The following is a 23,949-nucleotide window of genomic DNA, read 5'->3' on the forward strand; positions in this document are numbered from 1 at the left end:
AGACATTGTATCGTCTCAACGATAATTATCACCGTATCGCCAACCCCTATATTGCACCATCCCTACCTCGGGCTAACATCTGGCTAACATCTGGCTAACATCTGGCTAACATCTGGCAAACATCTGGCTAACATCTGGCAAACATCTGGCCAGGCATTTCACAGTGCTTGAGCAAGGCAGGCGTCCAACCGACAACCTGCATTTACATTCTCTTTCATTATTTTATATTAAAAACATGGGGAACGTTTGTTTGTTTGTGCAAATATCCTCCACATGGAAAGACTCTGAGAAACTCTGAACACATTTAGAAAACCTTTTGTAGAATCATAAATATATTAAAGTGGTTTAACTCAGAGACTGCCCCATCCCCAGCTTACCCGCAGTTAGTCCCATTGTTAGAGGAGTTATTCCCATTGTTAGAGGACTTATTCCCATTGTTAGAGTTATTCCCATTGTTAGAGGACTTATTCCCATTGTTAGAGGACTTATTCCCATTGTTAGAGGACTTATTCCCATTGTTAGAGGACGCCACGGCTCCAGTTTCCCGAGGTGGGGCCGAAATTGCATTAAAAGTTTTTTTCTTTTTCTTTTTGAAAGATTTTTTTTTTATCTACTAGTTATGTGCACTATCTATCTATCTATCTATCTATCTATCTATCTATCTATCTATCTATCTATCACTATCTATCTATCTATCACTATCTATCTATCTATCTATCTATCTATCTATCTATCGCACACATTAAAAACTAAATGGTGGCAGTTCAGCTCCATGTTTTAAGGGCAGCAAATGAGTTAAACTGGTTTCTACAGGTATATAGAACCGGTTTAGACTGGTTTCTACAGGTGTATAGAACCGGTTTAGACTGGTTTCTACAGGTGTATAGAACCGGTTTAGACTGGTTTCTATAGGCGTACAGAACCGGTTTAGACTGGTTTCTACAGGTGTATAGAACCGGTTTAGACTGGTTTCTATAGGCGTACAGAACCGGTTTAGACTGGTTTCTACAGGTGTATAGAACCGGTTTAGACTGGCTTCTACAGGTGTATAGAACCGGTTTAGACTGGTTTCTATAGGCGTACAGAACCGGTTTAGACTGGTTTCTACAGGTGTATAGAACCGGTTTAGACTGGTTTCTATAGGTATATAGAACCGGTTTAGACTGGTTTCTATAGGCATACAAAACCGGTTTAGACTGGTTTCTACAGGTATATAGAACCGGTTTAGACTGGCTTCTATAGGTGTACAGAACCGATTTAGACTGGTTTCTACAGGTATATAGAACCGGTTTAGACTGGTTTCTATAGGTGTACAGAACCGGTTTAGACTGGTTTCTATTGACCATATTCACACCGCAGCCATCTTGGATCACATGACCACATCAGCCAATCAGAAGCTGTTGGTGTAATTGGCTGCGTTGCCACCCCATGTGGTCATGTGATCCAAGATGGCGGTGGTGGGAATGAGGTCAATAGGTCAGTACAGAACCAACGGGTCTGGTTGGTCCAGAGGTCAGAGTCGGTCAGGGGTCGGAGGTCAGAGTTCACGGGTGTGCGTCGGGGTCAGGGGTCGGAGGTCAGAGTGCGTCGGTGCATGTCCATCACCAGCTGGCGTAGCTCCGCCCTCTTCCTGCGGACGTGTTGCCGTGGGAACCAGTTGTGCAGGCAGACCGGCAGGTCAAAGTTCACCACTGGGTTCTGGGGAGCCAATCAGAAAGCAGGGTTTAAGTTAACCCATTTTGGAGGGCAAAACATTAGCCTGGCGGGGCCCGACGTCATACTGCGTTCACTCACTCATTCCTTCCCCAGTAAAGCCCTTTGCACACAGGCGCGTTTAACCGCACGGATAAAACGGACAATATAATTTTTTTAAAAGAAAACAATGATTCTCTATGACCTCATGCACACCGGCTCCGAATTAGCCATGCGACGAGTGGTTGCCGCCGTGCGTTTTTTTCTCGATCGAACCCAGTTCGATTCGTGCGTCTTGTCGCATGCGGTAACAAACTCATCACTCCTTTTATGACTCCTTTTTGGATCCGCAGCGCCGATTCCGCACATCCTTGCACACCAAATCCAATGCGTTTTATTCATGCCGCAAACGAAAAAAACGCAACTGTCCTGTGTGCAAAGGGCTTTAAGAATATGTTGAGACCAGGGGCATAGTTCTGCCGATTTAAAATGACTCCAATACGGAACTAAAACTTCCTATGATTGGCCGCTAGTTGCGCTGTTTTTCCCCCCGGCCGATCGCAAAAAGAATTGCCCTCCATTGGATCCCATTCATTTTCCCCTTTCGTTTTCTAACCTTAATTAACATTTTCATGAATACTGTATGGTTCCTATCGCTAGTTAAAAATTGCCTTTCAATCACCATCATATTCGTTTTGTTGAAATGTGGTCCAATGTATTTTAAAATAAATGATAAAGTTGCGGGGGGGGGGGGGGGGGGGGGGGGGGGGGGCGTGGCCAACTAAACTGATACCAGCCGGCTGTGTTCTTCTTCGTGTGCTGTATTTCGAGAGGCTCCGACCACATTCTCCCATGTATCCCTGCGTTGCATGTGACCGTTGGCAGCCAATAGCATCTCTGGTGCTTTTACAATTCTATGATGGCAACACCCATATTCCAAGGGGTAGAAAGGGCCATTTGCGCTGCATAGAAACCAATGGCTTCGCTTCGTCCATATTTTTCTACAGTCTATGACGGGAACCCGTTGTGGAATAAAATCATAGACTGTAAAAAAATATGGACGGTGCGAAGCCATTGGTTTCTATGCTGCGAAAATGAGGCTTTTTTGTCCCTTGTATGGGTGTCGCCATCATTGTTTGAATGGTACCCCAGGAATCATAAGGAATGCTATTGGCTGCCAACGGTCACGTGCAACCGCAGGGATACATGGGAGAATGTGGTCGGAGCCTCCCGAAATACAGCACACGAAGAAGAACACAGCCGGCTGGTATCAGTTTAGTTGGCCACGCCCCCCGCAACTTTATCATCAATTTTAACATAAATGGGACCATATTTGCACAAAACGCATATCATGGTGATTGAAAGGCAGTTTTCTCACTAGCAACAGGAACCATAAAGTATTTATGACGATATTTTTAAGGTTAGACAATCAAAGGGGAAAATGAATGGAGTCCAGGGGAGAAATATTCTTTTTGGTACCTCGCGGGGGGAAAACAGCGCAACTAGTGGCCAATCATGGGATCTTTCTGTTCCGGGAAAGCTTCATGAATAATCCAGCCAACAACAACCCCTGGATAAAATACGTGATTTCGCGGGCAAACATCGCTATCCTTTTTTTTAAAAAACATGTGACCCCCGCATGATCTGAGGCATTTGGCTGATTATGATGGGGAAATTATCAGCCTGGCGGGGCCCGACGTCATACTGATGTCATACTGATGTCATACTGACGTCATACTGACGTCATACTGCGTTCACTCACTCATTCCTTCCACAGTATAACGTCTGGCCTTCGCCCTATTGGCAGCTTGAAAAGTGGGCGGGAGTACTTGCCTCGACAGACAGACTCCTCTAACCAATCAGCGTAGCAAAACATCTCTCAGCCAGTCGGAAGAACGGCAAACAAACACGTCTTTTCGGCCGATGAACTCCGCTAGCACATCCCCCGTGTTCCTTTTTGCTTGTTGTAATTGATTCCAACTCTGAAATAACTGCACTTATTGCTTGTTTTATCGTTAGAGCGTTAACTGTTACACTTGTTGCATCGCGAGGGCAGCCATTGTTGCAGCATGCATCTACATCAGGGGTTCCCAAACTGTTTTGTCTCAGGACAACCCATAAATATTTCTGTTTTAATCCGAGGCACCCCTACGGTATAATTTTCACTCCCAGCACCTTATATTTATAGCATATCGTCGTTGTCGGGTGGAAACCTTGTATGTCCAAAACCGTTCGTTTTGTATTTATCATCTAAAATATGTACTAAACTAGTGAAAACAGCCGATCTACAAGTGCTTGTAGATCGGCTGTTTTCACTAGTTTGTGCGACAGTCTTGTATGATGAAGCAGGGCTTTGCTTTACCAAAAGACGTACACATTTGAAACTTGGAGATACGAGGTTTCTGCCCGACAGTGACGATATTTGAGTGATTATACTGGGGAAGGAAGGAGTGAGTGAACGCAGATGACGTCAGGCCCCGCCAGGCTAGGAAATGATGCGATGATCGCAACAATGGCATTTTTTCTGCAAAGCGATTCTCACCTTCAGGAAGGTTTCTGCGTACTGCAGCAGGTAGAGGCCGCAGTCGCTGCTGTTGTCCTGAAGGGGGAGCTGTCGGACGTTGGAGCTCCTCATGGACTCAGAGGTGAAGAGAGACGAGGAGGAGGCGGAGCTCTGTCTGCGCTGAGACCACTCTACACACAGGTAGCTGCATGCACACGCACACACACCGCACGCACACACACACACACCGCACGCACACACACCAGTAAGACTACCCTAATCGGGAGATAAGCGACGCAGAGTGATTTTAGGGCAAAATGTGTCCAAAAATGTGTTTTAAAAAATCAGCCAGAAGGTGGCGCTAAATGGGACAGCTCCATGTTGAAGACATGAGTGTAGACATACTGTGTACCGATTTGCGTGATTTTAGGGCAAACATTGCAGGAGCAGTGTCCAAAAATGTGTTTTGCAAAAATCGGCCTCATGGTGGCGCTAGAAGATGGTCATGTGAGAATTTGATTGGTGGAGGTTGTGGCCACGGTTGTTGGAAACATTTGAGGTTTTGGCAGGCAAGGAGTGTGTGTGCAAAATTTGGCATGGATCAGGGCAACGGTGGCGGAGATATGAGCAGGGCAAAAGTGTGACGTGTGACAGACAGACTGACAGACTGACGGACAGCTGGTCAAGGTTTTGATAGTAACTGTGACCTGACAGTCGCAACCAGGGACATGCAGAGACTGTTAGAGAGGCAGGGGCTGACATTTATAAAAGGGCCTTTTGGTGAACATATCGAAAATAGCAGACCAGATAATAATAATAATACTTACTCCCGTAACAGCTTGCAGACGCTTTCATGACACGACCGCTTGAGAGAATCCAGGACCAGAATACAAGGTCTGCACACACACACACACACACACACACAAAGATTTAAGGAACTCAATGTGACAGACCTTTAAGGGTCCATTTGGTTCCTCCCCAAGGATGTTTTAATTACCCAACGGTATGGGATCGCTACTCGCTTTCACAAATAGTGATTTTTAGTATTGGAATTATTCAACCTCAAAGTATTCGAATAGTGTAATATTGGACAGGACTGGCCAAACTGTCAAATATTAAGTAAGCAAGAGGCGAACATTGTGAAAATAGCAGATCTACATGGCGTTGTGAGCATGTAGATCTGCTATGTTCACAATATTTATCTGTAGAACCGAGTCACATTAAATGTAATACCTACAATTCCAAGTGCTTGTCAGGGTGGGGGTCCCCAGTTCAAATATGTTTATTTTGGGGGTCACGGCCTAAAAAGGTTTGAGAAGCCCTGGTATAGAGCATTAACAAATTCATCCACCAGGGGCATTGGCAACTCATTCTTATGACTTCCTATCTAGCCAAGATTTATAAACTGTAGATTTTTTAAAGAGAAAACAACAAAAAAATAAGCGAATATTCGAATTCGGTGAACAGCGTCGAATAATGACTTTGATATTCGAATATTGGAATATTTGGTGAATGCACTACTACTGGGTAAGGACAGATATGGAAGTTACGGGGATCGAACAACAGTTCTCACCTCTTCAACGGTGTCTCTCCCTTCCACCCCAGTCTGGTGCACTCCTAGAAGAAATGATACACATTAGACCAGGGCTGCCCAAAAGGTAGATGGTGCCAAGGGTGTGCAGGTAGACCACATGACATGCCTCTAAAAATATATCATTAAAATATAAAAAGAATAATGTCAATATGACATCAAGAAGGGCCTGTCAGCTCCCTTCATGGCTTCTAAAGTAGGCAAACCTCCATTGCAATACTTTGTTCAAGAGTCAGTGGCTTTACAAAGAACCCCACAACCTAGCACTTCCATACAGAATGGGATGAAGACATTTCCCTCAGTATTTCCCATTTATTTCCCCCTTACAGTAAGTGTGTTTGTCTAAAATGTAACACCAGTGCTGCTATTCCAAAGCCCCCCTCAGGCCCTCAGCTAAAACATTGTGGATGGGTAGATCATGTTGAGATAGTCATTTTAAAAGTAGATCGCACATCAAAAAAGTGTGGGCACCCCTGCATTAGACCATGTCTGGTACACTAATAGAAGAAATGATACACATTAGACCATGTCTGGTACACTCCTAGAAGAAATGATACACATTAAAATTAAATCAGTTACCTTTAAATAGTAATAACAATAACAACAACATAGATAACACTACTACTACTACTACTAATAATAATAATAATAATACTAATAGTTCTTACAGGGTGTGTGGAGGTGGAAGGTTCTCCTCTGGATCTCAGAGCTGCAACACAGAACACAACACCAGTCAGACAGATAATACACAAACTTTAGGAGGAAATGGTAGCCAATCAGGAGGGAATATGGGAAATGGGACAGATCCTATATATTGTTATCCCTTACTTACCTCTGGTGAGGCGAGGTCTCTTGTTATTAGTACCTTATATCTTATTATTAGTATATCTTATATCTTATTATTAGTATCTTATATCTTATTATTAGTATATCTTATATCTTATTATTAGTATATCTTATATCTTATTATTAGTATCTTATATCTTATTATTAGTATATCTTATATCTTATTATTAGTATCTTATATCTTATTATTAGTATATCTTATATCTTATTATTAGTATCTTATATCTTATTATTAGTATATCTTATATCTTATTATTAGTATCTTATATCTTATTATTAGTATATCTTATATCTTATTATTAGTATCTTATATCTTATTATTAGTATATCTTATATCTTATTATATCTTATTATTAGTATCTTATATCTTATTATTAGTATCTTATATCTTGTTATTAGTATATTATATCTTATTATTAGTATCTTATATCTTGTTATTAGTATCTTATATCTTATTATTAGTATCTTATATCTTGTTATTAGTATATCTTATATCTTATTATTAGTATCTTATATCTTATTATTAGTATATCTTATATATTATTATATCTTATTATTAGTATCTTATATCTTATTATTAGTATCTTATATCTTGTTATTAGTATATGTTACTAACCTCTGGTGAGGCGAGGTCTCTTGGCTTCCTGTTCTTCATGAGTCGTCGTTTCCTCAACACGGTCTTTTATCAGGCCAGGGAAACACACCAGCACCAGGAACCAATGGGAGCTGAGAACATTAGGAGAACATTAGAGGAACATTAGGAGAGAGGTCTAGAGCAGTAGCCTGGCGGGGCCCGACGTCATCTGCGTTCACTCCCTCATTCCTTCCACAGTATAACGTCTGGCCTTCGGCCTATTGGCAGCTTGAAAAGTGGGCGGGAGTACTTGCCTCGACATACAGACTCCTCTAACCAATCAGCGTAGCAAAACATCTCTCAGCCAGTCGGAAGAACGGCAAACAAACATGTCTTTTCGGCCGATGAACTCCGCTAGCGCATCCCCTGTGTTCCTTTTTAATTGTTGTAATCGATTCCAACTCTGAAATAACTTCACGTATTGCTTGTTTTATCAATTCAGCGTTAACTGTTACACTTGTTGCATCGAGGGCAGCCATTGTTGTTTTGAAAATGCTGCAGTAAATGGCAGCATCATTTTACGTCACCATCTACACAGGGACCAATCAGGGGAAGCTTTTCACTTGTTGTCAGGAAGACTACGTTTGTTGTGCGGACAGCAGTCACTGATTGGCCCCGATCAGAAGATAATCAGGATACTCGCTGCCTATACCCGGAAGGCCAGACGTTATACTGGGGAAGGAATGAGTGAGTGAACGCAGTATGACGTCAGGCCCCTGCCAGGCTTCCAGGGACTCTGTGTTCCTTTATGGGGGTCTAAATTGACCCATACAAATCTGTAACCCTCAATTTTTTATCCCACGATTTGTGTAACCAATATTTTTCACCCAGTGCCAACTGCCTAAGCTGTAATCCTGGGCTCTGCTCTCCCTCTGCCAACCTGGGCAGAGCCCTGAACTGAGCTCATGCATGAGGAGTGAGCAGGCCGCTTCTTATCACCCGACAGGGGGGGAGCTTCCTCCAGTTGGACGTAGCGCGTGGAAGGCACACATTATTCCAACCAGTTCCTTTCCCCTCCATCAGGCGCCCCGGCTGGCCAGTGGGAGGCATTATTGAGACCAGGATTACTGCATGTTTTGCGAGGAGACATGGGGAGAACATGCAAACTCCACACAGAAAGGCCCTTTCACCAACCCCACCTTTAGGGTGTGGGCACTGATGACGCGGAGGAGAGAACACGCCCACAGCGTCCCCCGGCGGGAATCGAACCCAGGACCTTCTAGCTGTGAGGAGACAGTGCTACCTACTGCACCACCGTGCCCCCTCAAGTCTGTAACTCTGACAGTGAACAAATGGAACCAAATGGACCCGTATTTGGACACTGTCAGAGTGAAGCCCTTTGCACACAGGACAGTTGCGTTTTTTTTTTGTTTGCTGCATGAATAAAACACATTGGATTTGGTGTGCAATGCTGTGTGGAATCGGCGCTGCGGATCCCAAAAGGAGTCATAAAAGGAGTGATGAGTTTTTTTACTGCATGCGACAAGACGCACCAATCCAACTGGGTTCGATCAAGAAAAAAAAAAAAAAATGCACGGCCGCAGCCACTCGTTGCACAGCTAATTCAGATCCGGTGTGCATGAGATCATAGAGAATCATTGTTTGTTTTTTTTTAAATGAAATTGTCCGTTTTATCCGTGCGGATAAACGCGCCTGTGTGCAAAGGGCTTTAAAGGACAACTTTGTTTTTTTACAACCAGGGTTCATATTTTAGATTGTACCTGTAAGTAGAAAAAAGAGAAGATGAGTGTTAAAACGTTTTCATTTACTGCTTTCTATCATTTTAGCGATTTAAATGACATTGATTTCAGTGGGTGGGGGCATGCGTACAAGTGGATAAATAAGTCTTTAGACAAAATAAACCCATTCCCAAGATGCACCACAATCTTTCATGGGCTGGTAGTGTTACTGTAAATAGTAATAAAGAAATTGACGGCTTGCAATCACAGAAAATCAAGCATTGCAGATTAGAGATGCAATGTATGGCTCTTTGAAGTGAGCCAGAACCATGGATCTGGGTCACTTAAAAGAGCCGTTCAAAAGACATTTGGCTCTTTTGGCTCATTGCATATTTATATATTTTTTGTTGAAACATGAATCCACAAGGTGGCACGGTCTGGCACCACATTCCTCTGCTGACAGTTGAGATCACAATTTTGTATTTACCCTTTTTATAAAACGTGTGTGTAAATTAAGCTACCTTGACTTGTGTTATTCATGCAACACCTAAAAAAACAAGCGACGTATATAGCCAGGATTTACCAACTGGCTAGGCCTGGCACAATGTGAGCTTGTACATCGGCTATTTTAAAATAGCAAACATTTAAATATTTACAGGGACATAATACAGTCATATGTCATGGAAGTGGACTTCCCAAGCAATATGGAGATGGTTTAATCATAGAAATCGCTTATTGACTAAGCTATGATCAAATCAAACTGTAGTGTCTTAATTTGCTTCCTAGATAGCTGCACATCGCCGCACCGCACAGCGTCGCGAGCCAAATGAACGGCTCCCTACTCCGCAAACCGGATCCCATCGTTCACTTCAAAGAGCCGTTCAAAAGATTCGATTCGTTCGCGAACGTTGCATCTGTATTGCAGATGCCATCGCACCCCAAATCATAACTGACTTTGGAAACTTCCCACTGGACTTCAGAAGGTTGACATTTCTCTAATCCAGGGGTCTTCAACGTTTTCAGGCCAAGGACCCCTTAGTTGAGAGAGAGATGAAGCAGGGACCCCCACAACCTGTTCATAGATTCCATATAGTTTCATTGTTTGTGTATTTAGGATTCATGTCAATTTGTGTTTTTAGATATTTAACCACTTGAACCGTCAATACTTAATAAACTTGACCTTTCACTCTGTACTTAGTCTGCTCTTTTTCCCCTCTACACCAAACCTCTTTGCCGAAAATAGTCGATCTACAAGCTCACAACGCCTCGCGCGAGCTTGTAGATCGATTATTTTCTGTTAAAGTTCTCCGAATATGGACGCTAGGGTTCAAGTGGTTAATATATCACATAAAGATTTGAAGGACCCCCTGTAGTAACTCTGAGGATCCCCTAGGGGTCCCGGACCCCCTGTTGAAGACCAATGCTCTTGTTTTGAGAGGTCTTGTGTAATATTGTAATATTTTGAAATCTGGACGTTTGATATTCATGAGCTGTATGTCATAAAACATTCTAAATGTGTCAATACTTCTACTGACCAATCACAATCTGACTGCTGCTCTGTGCAATTAGAAAAAAATAAACAGCTTTCTTAAAAAAAGAAAAAGAAAAGTGTGATGTGTTTGCGTGTGGGGGTGTGGCCTTACGCTTGATTGACAGGCACAAACAGGAAGTCTTTGTCGAAGATGTCGACGTTCCGAGTCCAAGTCTTCACCCTCTGATGTCTGCCCACTCTGTCCCTGTGCGCACGCACGCACGGCGCGCACACACACACACACACACACACACACACACACACACACACACACACACACACACACACACACACACACACACACACACACACACACACACACACACACACACACACACACACACAGTGTTTTAGACAACAATGAAGATGCTGTTCCTATCAATACCCAGCAGATGTCACCCTTTCACCTTCTACTGGTGTCAAGAAACCTTTAGCTCAATGTTAACTCTTTTACCGCTTCGAACGTTAACGCTCGTCCCAATTCTGAACGCGGCTCAAAGCCAATAGGAACGCTCGTTCTTTTACCTTGTCTGATGACTGTAAGCTGATGATAACCTGACTTGCGTCAGATGGTGGCAGTAGTGCGTAGGCTACCGCCCTACTTTACCATCTGAGATCTCTCGGTGAGAGTTAATAACACTCGTAAAGCCCCGGTCCGGACCAATCAGCGGCAGCTACGGGCGGGCTCTGAGCGGCTCTGAGCCAATAGAGTCTGACTGCAGACCACGTGGAAACCCAGGAGGCGGATTCTGGGTGGAACGTCACGCAGACAGGCCAATACACTCCCAGACTGTGATAGACAGACGGCCCCATCCAATCACCTGCTAAAGAATTTGAAAAAATGGCCCGCCCCTTACATCGGGTCTGCCTGAGAGATCCCAGATGCTAGTAAGCAGAGCGGTATGCAGCCAGGCATACGCGCTGCTGCCATTATCTGGCGCAGTCAGGTTAAGCTGATGAGGGGTCGCGCTGATGTGTACAGTAAAAAACATCTCCCGTAATGCTGCTCTCAAATCTCCACCACACGTAAACATCAATGATGTCCAATTCACTTCACCTGGCTGTTCTCTGTGGATCTGATCTAGATTATGCATTTCTATGCTCTGAACGACGGCAAGCGGAGCGGCCCAATAGAGGGTATGCGCATGCATAAAATGAATGGCAAATCGAGTGCCAAAGTGAGTGGCACAGTGAGTTTAACGCTGTTTAATGCAATCAGATAGGACTGTTCTGTTTGGATGATTGGGCTGTCAAGGCAAAAAAGTATTTTTTGCCACTCAGTAGGCATTCCCGCATAACTTCCTGGTATGATGTCACACGCATACCCTCTATTCAAACCCATTCTTTGCATAAGGCTGCCCTCTGCCGCCAGCTGGGCTAAAGTACACACATAATAAATAAAAATAAAAATACATCTTTTGAAAATAATGAACAGATCTTTTTTCTATTCTATAACATCGCAAAGGTAAGCTGCTTTTTGCTGGCACCAGACCAAATAAATAAATAATAAATCTGTCATTAGAACTTTTTTTTCAAAGATTTTTTTTTCAAAAAAATTTTTTGGACCTCCAGAAATGTGTTCGGCATGATCGCGATCGCGAAATTGCATGTTTAACCCCCATACCAACCACATCTTTCAAACATGGCAGCCATGTTTGTTTACATCTGAAGAAAACATAATGGCTGATAAATCATGAATGCCTGAACGGATTTCCAAGCGGATTTTTTTGTTTGAAAGCTGTGAACAGCATCTACACACGTGGTGCATCATCTAGGCATGGGCGTGCACTTTTTACACACTTGCACAATTACATGGAAGTCTATGGTAACCATGGCAACATGGGACATTGAAGAGAAAAAATCATAGAAACATAAGTGTTAACATCAACGGAGACCAAATCACTTCCTTGTTATTTTCTGTGGATCTATTGCTCTGAAGCGATTCAGTGGTCTGAATGGATGGCAGGCGAAACGGCCCATTTCACATTCATTCTTGCATGAGGCTGCCCTCTGCTGGCAGTATGGCCAAAGTACATGTAATCAGAAAAAGAATATAGTATAACATTGCAAAGGTAAGCTGCTTTTTGTTGGCACCAGTCCCAATAAATGAATAATAAATCTGGCAGTAGAACTGTTAAAGGTTCTAAAGGGTCTTATTAAAGGTTCTAAAGGGTCTTATTAAAGGTTCTTATTAAAGGTTCTAGAGGTCCCTTACAGAGGTTGGGGTTCTTCCTCGGTGGTTCTCCTCCTTGTCAGCTGTCTGTAGAAGAAGCTGCTGAAGATGTGACAGCGTTCTGACATGGTTCCTGAACACTCTAACAACAGATACCTGGGGAGAGGAGAGGAGAGGAGAGGAGAGGAGAGGAGAGGAGGTTATGTAGCAAATACTAACTAGAAAGATGCAATTGGAAATTGCAAGTGTGGTTGCCTATGTATTGCCAGATCAGTGGTTCCTAGATCAGTGGTTCCTAGCTCAGTGGTTCCTAGATCAGTGGTTCCTAGATCAGTGGTTCCTAGCTCAGTGGTTCCTAGATCAGTGGTTCCTAGATCAGTGGTTCCTAGATCAGTGGTTCCTAGATCAGTGGTTCCTAGATCAGTAGTGGTTCCTAGCTCAGTGGTTCCTAGATCAGTGGTTCCTAGATCAGTGGTTCCTAGATCAGTGGTTCCTAGATCAGTGGTTCCTAGATCAGTGGTTCCTAGATCAGTGGTGCCTAGATCAGTGGTTCCTAGATCAGTGGTTCCTAGATCAGGGGTTCCTAGATCAGGGGTTCCTAGATCAGTGGTTCCTAGATCAGTGTTCCTAGATCAGTGGTGCCTAGATCAGTGGTTCCTAGATCAGTGGTTCCTAGATCAGTGGTTCCTAGATCAGTGGTGCCTAGATCAGTGGTTCCTAGATCAGGGGTTCCTAGATCAGTGGTGCCTAGATCAGTGTTCCTAGATCAGTGGTTCCTAGATCAGTGGTTCCTAGATCAGTGGTTCCTAGATCAGTGGTTCCTAGATCAGTGGTTCCTAGATCAGTGGTTCCTAGATCAGTGGTTCCTAGATCAGTGGTTCCTAGATCAGTGGTTCCTAGATCAGTGGTGCCTAGATCAGGGGTTCCTAGATCAGTGGTTCCTAGATCAGTGGTTCCTAGATCAGTGGTTCCTAGATCAGTGGTTCCTAGATCAGTGGTTCCTAGATCAGTGGTTCCTAGATCAGTGGTTCCTAGATCAGTGGTTCCTAGATCAGTGGTTCCTAGATCAGTGGTTCCTAGATCAGGGGTTCCTAGATCAGGGGTTCCTAGATCAGGGGTTCCTAGATCAGTGGTTCCTAGATCAGTGGTTCCTAGATCAGTGGTTCCTAGATCAGTGGTTCCTAGATCAGTGGTTCCTAGCCTGACACTCAGTAGATCAGTGGTTCCTAGCCTGACACTCAGTAGATCAGTGGTTCCTAGCCTGACACTCAGTCTGAATTGACATTTCGTTTCACTCCAGTATTCAGTATGAATTTCTAGGAGGCAGTCTTCTGCGATTGGTTCACCGTCTGACCAACGAAACAGTAGCAAAGCAGATGACGTAGTGTTGTTATGTGTGGCTGGCTAGTGGCTTGCCTGTTGCTTGCTACTTGCTAACCAAAGAAACAGGCAGAAAAGGAGCACTACGAACTAGTAATCAAACACAACATAACATGCCTGCTACTGGTGTTTCATAGCGAGATCCGGCGGCGGCGGCGCTTTGTTTACTCGGAAACGCACGAGTTCTGGGAAAGCCCCACCCACACTGATCACAAGACGCTGATTCACGACGCTGATTTGCCGTACAGATTTTCGAACGAGGAAGGCCTCTTCAATGAGAGCACTTCTAGACCCCTGAATCGCCAAAACAACATTTTAAAGGGGTGTGGCTAGCGATTCAGGGTCTGGAACTAGGCTAGCCGTGACGCCCAAAATAAGCAATAAAAGTCAAAACTGTGTGATTTTCGGGATAGGCACCACGGACATGAAAATAACCACTTTGGGATAGGCTCCAAATGAGTTTTAACATATCATAAATGAATTAACATATCATTAACACAGCGAGTGCCCACGTGTCAATCTCTTTGATGTCGCGGGAGGCCCACGACGCGTTGACGTGATTACTGTATTTACAGTATTAACTTTAAATATCACCGTTAGGTTGGGGCTGCGCCTGGATGTAGCCCATTAGCCGCTAGTCGCTTCGAGTCGACGCTGAGAGCATCGTGCGGCCGTTTTTCTCCATATACTCCAATGCATTTCCCCATCTTTAACGCCCTTTATCTCTGATGTTTGTTTTATGGCTAAAACTGTGGCGTGGTGCGGCAAAATGTCCAAATTTCGATCGGCAAATGAACAGCTATGATCAACACTGGTCCATACAGTAAGTTACACAATAACATCCTGTCTGCGCTCATGTGACCAAGTGATGTCATGACGCATGCATTGACGCAGCAGGGCCGGATTCAATACAATGGTGGTGGGCCTGGGCAGCAAGAGGGGATAAATGGGGCTCAATACAGGGGCACCCGATGTGTTAACATACTTTAGGTAAAAGTCGATGATGACGTCGTTCAGGAACTCTCCTTCGTCCAGACAGGACAGATCCTCCGTCGTTACCGCGATGCGACCTTTGGTACCAGGGGTCAACGGGTACTGGATTAACCTGCCCACACACACACACACACACACACACACGCACGCACACGATAGGATCATTGATTGATTGATTATTTTGTTAGACAAAAGTGGAGAACAGTTCCAGTATAGTCAATACAATAGACATGTAGTACAGTACAAGTACAGTTAAAGATATATTCAGTGATTGTATTTCATTCAAATAAAAATATAATTGGTACATTTTCCATTCATTCTCCTCACTAGAATGTGTGCTGACCATATAAGGACTTCCACCATGGCCCGTGTTACGAGCATAGCTAGATTCGGTTTTCAGAGGTGGCCAGCCAGTCCTCGACCAATCAGGGTAGAGTATGGCCGTAGTTAACCCTTTCCAAGCCACGGGGAGCCACTTAATATTAAAACCGTTTTATACCGGACATCTGAGCAAGGAGTCTCAGACGCGCCGTCTTTTACCGTACTGGGTCATTAAAAACGAAATAAATGATTTTTATCCGAAAATCGGCGATCGTCTAACCTTCCCTATAGTCACCACTCGTCCATCGATAGCTCATGGCTGCTCTGACATGAAGCAGAAGTGACGTCAGGTCCATTCCTTCCAGAGGCTTCCCAGAAGCCACCCATTTACTGTTTAGACGATAACATTAGCATAGCTGGAGTGCTAAGGGCTAAGCTAGAAAAAATGGTCACATCGACTATTCTTGGATTATATGCTTGGATTATATGCGACGTTCATTCTCTCTACATCGCGATGTAGAGAGAATGAACGTCTTTGAATGGATGTCTTTATGCTGTCAAAAGGCTAAACCCAGAATTTGAACAACATGTTTGTTTATTTAGCCTATGACAATATTGTGCTACTGTAAACCTTTCTGTAAAGCAACTTTGGGTACTTAGAAGAGCCGTATATAAAGATGAGCTATTGTGGAGATGATATACCATCTTTTTTTTAAATGCGGGTTGCGCGGCGGGCGGATTCGTTGATTTATATATTGTTCTGCGGGCGCGGGCAGGCGCGTTACGTTCCGTGCACGCTGTGGGCCGGGCGGGTTATAAAAAAACCTGACCCGCGCATCACTAGTGTGCACGCTGTTCACAACTTTCAAACCGTTCAGGCATTCGTGAGATAGCAGCCATTATGTAAACAAAGATGGCAGCCATGTTTGAAAGATGGGGTTGTATGGGGGTGAAACATGCAAAATCGCGATTGCAATCATGTTTACTAGATAGAATGGGGTCCAAAAATAATGTGTCAAATATAAAAAAATAAATAAAAAATAGGTGAAAACTCGTCAAACTCGTCATAGGCAGAGTGGACCCATTAAAGGGGAAGACCACCCATTTTCAATATTGAACTATGTCATGAATATACCTTAGAGGAGTTGTGTGGAAATAAAAAAAGGTTCCCCCCCTTCTGTGTTGCCTAGAACTGGAGGATTGATTTTGTCATCAAGTTGTAATTTGCAATACAAACCCCAAAATCAATCCTCCAGTTCTAGGCAACTCAGAAGAGGGGGAACTTTTTTTCTATTTCCACACAACTCCTCTAAGGTATATTAATGACACATAGTTCAATATTGAAAATGGGTGGTCTTCCCCTTTAATATAACTCATCATACTTGTCATGAGTCAACGTAAGACGTGAAAATACCTGACACAAGACGTAGAAGCCCTGCTTCTGAGTCTGGTGCTGACCTGGAGAGACAGACAGACAGACAGACAGACAGACAGACAGACAGACAGACAGACAGACAGACAGACAGACAGACAGACAGACAGACAGACAGACAGACAGATGTTACCAGTAAGACTCCCTAATCGGGAGATGCAGCATGATTTTAGAGCAAAATGTGTAGGAGCAGTGTCCAAAAATGTGTTTGAAAAAAATCGGCCTGATGGTGGCACTATATGGGACAGATCCATGTTGATGACATGAGTGTAGACATAGTGTGTACCGATTTGAGTGATTTTAGGGCAAAAATAGTAGGAGCAGTGTCCAACAATGTGTTTTGCAAGAATGGGCCTCATGGTGGCGCTAGAAGAGGGCCATGTGAGAATTGATTTGTGGTTTGGCAGCCAAGGAGTGTGTGTGCAAAATTTGGCATGGATCGGAGCAACGGTGGCGGAGATATGAGCAGGGCAAAAGTGTGACGTGTGACGTGTGACAGTACACTGTCCTGCTGTGTTGTTAATTAAACAACCAGTCATCAAATCCTGAAGCTTTCTTTTCCCCCTTAGTGTTTCTGAACAAATACATTTGGGAACAATTTCCGCTATATTTCACTTTCTAACATGTTTGGAGTCATTTTAACCCGCAAATACCTGGAATGCGCTCAAGTCGTGTTAGATTTTAACCACTTTAACCATCAGTTTATGTTTTAACGATTGAAAAGCAGATCTACAAGCTCACAGCTCGACACAGAGTCCTGCGCTGCAAGCTTGTATATCTTCTATTTTTGAAGAATCGTGAAAATGTGTGCAAATCCTTGAATATCTTTGACCCGACTTCTAAATCCTTCTTCTATATCAGTGGTTCTCAAACTTTTTTCATGTCAAGGACCCAAAAATTAAATGTATTTGGCTGCGGACCCCCCATCTCAAAATGTGTTGTTCCAGGGACCCCCTAGAAGCAGAGATTTGAGTTACAAAAGTTTGCTTTGAAAAATATATAAAATGTGTACACATTTTCACGATAAAAAAAAAAAAAGCAGATCTTCAAGCTCGCAGCGTGGCTGCGAGCTTGAAGATCTGAATGGGTTTACGCACACGCACACGCACACACACACACACACACACACACACACACACACACAGTGCTGTGTCTCACCCCAGTGGTGGTGCAATGCCCCAGCGCCGCCAGCAGGTGGGGGTGTTTGTGCATCAGCGACAGGCCGCGGCTCACGTCCACCGACGCAGTACTGCACATGTCCAGCAGAGAGCGCAGGAGAGCAGCCTGCAGCGCCGCCAGCGGAGAGGCCAGCTCCACCAGTAGGAAGGGACACGCCCCCTCTGAGAGGAAGGAACAAAAGAAAACAGAAAAAAACTTGATTTACGATATTATCGCGATAGCAAGATATCTCCAACCCAAACATCTATTATGCTGCGGCAAAACATTCGCCGAAAAAATAGACAAACTACAAGCTACAAGCACGTCTATTTTTTGCAACGCGTTGTGAACTTGTAGATCGGCTATTTTTTTTTGGGGCAAAGAGATTTGGTATTTCCAGGTACCTTTTACCAATATTCTAGAGGGTTTAAATGGTACCGGATATGCAGCTCTGCAAATAAAAGGTGAATTGAGGACGATATCACCATAAATTAAATCTCCACAATGTGTTTTTTTAATCACAGTAAACGATAATATAATATAGAGGGAACAGGATATGATATACTGGTATATCCAGAGGTTCTCAACCTTTTCAGGCCGAGGACCCCCCAAATAAATCATATTTTAACCGGGGACCCCCAAAATAAATTGTGTTTTAACCGGGGACCCCCAAAATAAATCATATTTTTACTGGGGGACCCCCAAAATAAATCATATTTTAACCGGGGACCCCCAAAATAAATCATATTTTAACCAGGGACCCCAAAAATAAATTGTATTTTAACCGGGGACCCCCAAAATAAATTGTATTTTAACCGGGGACCCCCAAAATAATCATATAATCATATTTTAACCGGGGTCCCCCCAAATAAATCACATTTTAACTGGGGACCCCCCAAATAAATCATATTTTTACTGAGGGACCCCCAAAATAAATCGTATTTAACTGGGGACCCCCAAAATAATCATATTTTAACTGGGGACCCCCCACCCTGACGAGCACTAAGAGTTGAGACATTACATTTATCATAACACGGTTCTAATGTGAAGATAGCAGATCTACATACATGCTCACATCGCCTCGCGTGATTGGCTGCCGCAATGACCGCCCTGTACATACCTCGGCTTGTGATTGGCTGCAGCACGGACAGCTCCGTCTGCAATAGGCCGGCCTGGCTGTCCGTCACCCACAGGAAGAGCAGGGGGGCGGGGCCACCGGTGGCCACGCCCTTCTCCCACACCCCGTAACCACGGAGCTGGGTGGTTACCACGGCAACCGATAAACACTCATCCTCACTGTCGCTGAGAGGACCTGACGGACGGACAGACAGACAGAGAGAGAGACAGAGAGAAACAGACAGACATCATTAGACTAGCCCATTCAGGCCTAGAATTATTGAATGCTTTAACCAGTGAAAAATAGCAGATACACAAGCTCACAGCGCGGCACCGAGTGCCACGCTGCGAGCTTGTAGATCTGCTATTTTTGAAAAAGTCGTGAAAATGTGTGCAAATCTTTGAATATATGTATTTTCAAAGCGAACGTTTGTAACTCAAAGTTTGCTTCTGGGTGGTCCCTGGAACTAGATATTTTGAGATGGGGGTCCGTGGCCAAATAAATATCATTTTTTACATGAAAAAGTATGAGAACCACTGACATAGTAGTCTCTCAAGAACAGACTAACTGAGCTCCAGTTAAGTGAAAAGGACCTTTTCTTTGACGATGGACGGCCAGATTGCTGACATAGAAACATAGGTTTTTTCCAAAAACCTTAGAAGGATTCAAAAGACACTTATAGAATCGGGTCAAAATTGTAATTTTCACGTTTTTTCAAAAATAGCAGATCTACAAGCTCGCAGCCGCGCTGCGAGCTTGTATATCTGCTATTTTTTAATATTTAAATATTGCGTCATAATGTGTTCAGGCCTAAATGGCCTAGTAAGACACCTCAGGGTGACATGCAACCTCGCCCTAAAGGGCGAGGTTGCGCCAATTCTTGGCCATCTGGCCAGTGATGTATATGGGACCAGTTACTCATATATGGAGACCCCTTCATGATAGTTATGTTATACTGACATCACATGACATCACTTTTTGAAAACAGCAGATCTACACGCTCACAACGCGTCGCGAAGCGTTGTGAGCTTGTAGATCTGCCGTTTTCAAATAGCCAGGGTATAGAAGAGGACTAAAGTGCATTAATGTATGTTTAATAATATAATCATTTATATCTGTAAAGTAACTAGTAACTAAAGTGTTCAAATAAATGTAGTGGAGTAAAAGTACAATATTTGGAACCGAGATTTAGTGGCGTAGAAGTAAAAGTATTGGAAATTTGAATTATTCAAGCAGACACTTCAAAATTGTACTTCAAAAAGTACAGTACTTAAGCAAATCTACTTAGTTACTTTACACCACTGCTTTTACTGCTATGAACGAGCGCGCTCGCCCGATTATTCAAGTTGTCCGGCACCGCGGAGAGGAGAGCAGACAGAGAATTCCCTTTATCAAGATTTCACTCAAGTCAAATGTACCTAAAAAATTACGCATTTTAATCGCACTTAGTTTTTGCACCACAGAACCTTCAGTTTGGGGCATACCGATCATAGCGATGCACCAACCAAGCAGAGACAACAAACGCAAAGGGAGAAGTAGCCGATCAGAGCGCTTTGCTTGGCCCAGTGGATGTGAAATTTTGATTAAAAAAACTCACTCGTTGATTCACTCATACTACAAAATGTGTTTAACTTGAAAAAAAAAAAAATCTTCTCAGGTCATATATCGATGTGCGATTAAAATGCGATTAATTGCGATTAATTAATCACAGAGCCTGTAATTAATTACATTAAAATTTGTAATCGCATCCCAGCCCTAGTACCTATATCATCCACACAAGTAGGCTATGTTTATAATAAATAGCCTACCTTGTGTCAGTTAAGTTGTATGTCACCACCAGCCAGTCAAAGAAGGACACGATTTGAAATTCAAGTGAGACTGATGAAAAACACACGCCACGAGTCGCCTCCTTCTCGAATGTGGTGATTAATCAATAACCAACTGGATTTAATATTGCCCGTCTTATTAAAAAATACAATGCCTTAGATGGCGTCTTTTGTAACGTTGAAGGCAGCTCTCCATCAAGCCAAGGCTCACGTTAACGCAGGCATTTGTGTTGGGAACACTTGTAGGAGAAAGTGGAGAAAGTGTTTCAGACATGTTATTACCCGGCTCGTTTGGGAGCTTGATTCTGATTGGTCGAGCGCTGAAATCAGCGGTGAATTATGAGCGTATAATGACCGCTCCGCTCTATAATTCACTGCTGCCTAATCAACGGCTCAGAGCAGCTGCTGCATTCAGGCTGCACTGCGTGAATGTAGTGCCGTATCCAACATGGCAGCCATGTAAACAAACACACAGCGTAATTTACAACTAAACGTTGCTCTGAAAAATGTTTTAAAAACCATTTGAGGCGAGAAATAGACGACGCAGTAACAGAACATGGATTCTATTTGACCAGCACTTCCTTGTTTTCCAAGGCGACCGTGTTGCGCTCGGGGGGACGCACTTCCAGCCGTCTGTAAACAAGGAAATACTTTGTTTTGTTTTTAGTTTTGAGTCAAATTATTAATTTTATGTATTAGCCGGGTAATAAGTGCTATAAGGTCTTGCTGCTTGGTCATTATGGCTTATATGGACACTTCGGGCTGATAATAGAATTATCACCCCGTCGTGTCCATATAAGCCATAATGACCGCGCAGCAAGACCTTATCGCATACGTAGCAAACTACTTTATTTTTAGCCCTAACCCTCTGATTGACGACCGTCGTCAATCAGAGTCAGCTATCAGTTGAGCGGAGCAAAAGATGCGCAAATCAAGGTGATTAGCGAGCGGGACGACAGCCCTCTAGTCCAGTCATTTTAGGCCAAAATTAGGCTAAACCACAAACAAATTGCAACAGTAGCAACAAACTCAACTGATTCTGTATCCTCAATATGTCCTTAGTGAGGGAGAAAAAGTCCCAAGGAATCCCATCAGGGGAAAGTTTTGAAAACGACCTACCTACCTTCACTTACGAAAACATTACTCCCGAAAAATCTGCTTTAAGTGGGATGTGAGGGGTCAAACTAGGGGTTTTTAATTATTCTGAATCCATTGCAAGCATTTGTTTTGCACGAAAAACATTCCTTGGGCAAGAAATGGCCCCTCAAAACGATGGTTTAGTAATGAGTCATCAATTTTCACAGTCTTTTGGGGTCCGTCAGACAGACAGACAAACAGACAGACAGAGAGAGATGATGATTACTTACCTTTCAGAGGTAGGTTGATGCCTTCTTCTGTGATCTAAAATGGACAGACAGACAGACAGACAGGGGCATTAACGACTTGTGATTTTGGCAAGTCGACTCGACTCAGTAAAAAGTTGAGTTGGAGTCGACTTTATCGTTTGATGACGAAAATCGAATCGAATTGTGACCTTAGCATGGAAAGTTGAATTGAATGGTGGATCAGGCAAATGGAGACAGACAGACAGACAGACAGGCAGGCAGGCAGGCAGGCAGACAGACAGGCAGGCAGGCAGACAGACAGACAGACAGACAGACAGACAGACAGACAGACAGACAGACAGACAGACAGACAGACAGACAGACAGACAGACAGACAGACAGACAGACAGACAGACAGACGGTCTCACCAGCATGTCTCCATGGGAACAGGCACTGAGCCCACCCAGCAGAATCCTGGAGAAGCTCAGCTCCATCACTGAGGAGGACGAGGGACCCCCACAGGGACCCCCAGAAGGACCCCCACAGGGACCCCCAGAGGAGGGACCCCCAGAGGGATCCCCAGAAGGACCCCCACAGGGACCCCCAGAAGGACCCCCAGAAGGACCCCCACAGGGACCCCCAGAAGGACTATAATAAGCAAGATAATATGTCAGTACATCAACAGCTAGATAGATAGATAGATACCTTTATTATCCCAAGGGGGAAATTCAGTTGTCCAGTTGTAGCACAGCAGTATACAGTTATTTACAAAGTTACAGAGAAGTAAGAAAAAAGATAGATAAGAGGAAAAGAAAAAAAGAGCAGTACAGTACCAATAAAGAGAAGGTGTATCAATAGAGGGGGCGAATAATATAAGTATATATACATAAAGTGTCTTACAAAAAGAGACCGTAACAGTCAATACTAGTTAGTGCAACAAGTATCTCACTGACAATGTTAAACAAAGCAGAATACTCAGAAACTACCAACACAACCTAATAGTGCAAAGCCAAAAATCAGTGCGAAAAATACAACAACAAGCAACAAGAAGCTAGATTCCATTTTGGAGAACTCCTCTCACCCCCTCCATCTGGAGATCACCAGTTACTGGAGTAAGAGAGGAAACGACCGCTTTACCTACCCAGGACGGAGATGTGAGAGACTAGGAAAATCTTTTGTACCGGCCGCCCTTAAGCTGTACAACGAGACACATAACGGACGATTGAAAAGGACTTCCTTCCTAACCTAGACTGACGGAACTATTGCTGTATTGACTTTGACCCCTAAGGACCTTCCAGGGAGAGTGCTCATGTGCGTCTTGCGGTGACGCGCTCCCTAGTTTCTTCTTCTCTGAGCTGCTTTTTTTGTTTTGTTTTTCGCACTGATTTTTGACTTTGCACTATTAGGTTGTGTTGGTAGTTTCTGAGTATTCTGCTTTGTTTAACAATGACAGTGAGATACTTGTTGCACTAACTAGCATTGACTGCTACGGTCTCTTTTTGTAAGACACTTTATGTATATATACTTCTATATTATTCGCCCCCTCTATTGATGCCCCTTCTCTTTATTGGTACTGTACTGTTCTTGTTTTTTTCCTCTTATCTATCGTTTTTCTTACTTCTCTGTAACTTTGTAAATAACTGTATACTGCTGTGCTACAACTGGACAACTGAATTTTCCCCTTGGGATAATAAAGGTATATATCTATCTATGTATCTATCTAACAAAGCATAGGAATATCAATCTAG

At 43.5% G+C, this 23,949-nt stretch overlaps 1 protein-coding gene across 1 annotated transcript; it reads right to left on the minus strand.

Annotated features, from left to right (window-relative positions):
• Positions 1-741: 741 nt before the first annotated feature.
• On the minus strand, positions 742-22,695 carry LOC308309326 (sentrin-specific protease 7-like; the record flags this gene model as incomplete). Its single annotated transcript, XM_080754875.1, has 14 exons — positions 742-1,698; positions 4,235-4,400; positions 5,023-5,091; positions 5,769-5,812; positions 6,455-6,495; positions 7,249-7,364; positions 10,589-10,681; positions 12,692-12,805; positions 15,015-15,134; positions 16,758-16,801; positions 17,934-18,115; positions 19,054-19,245; positions 22,244-22,277; positions 22,630-22,695. The coding sequence occupies 14 exons, from the start codon at positions 22,693-22,695 to the stop codon at positions 1,564-1,566; spliced, it is 1,416 nt and encodes a 471-aa protein (XP_080611001.1). The 3' UTR covers positions 742-1,563.
• Positions 22,696-23,949: the final 1,254 nt, after the last annotated feature.

The sequence above is a fragment of the Nannobrachium achirus genome, assembly GCF_963921795.1.
Source record: "Nannobrachium achirus genome assembly, chromosome: 24".
Taxonomy (NCBI): Eukaryota; Metazoa; Chordata; class Actinopteri; order Myctophiformes; family Myctophidae; genus Nannobrachium; species Nannobrachium achirus.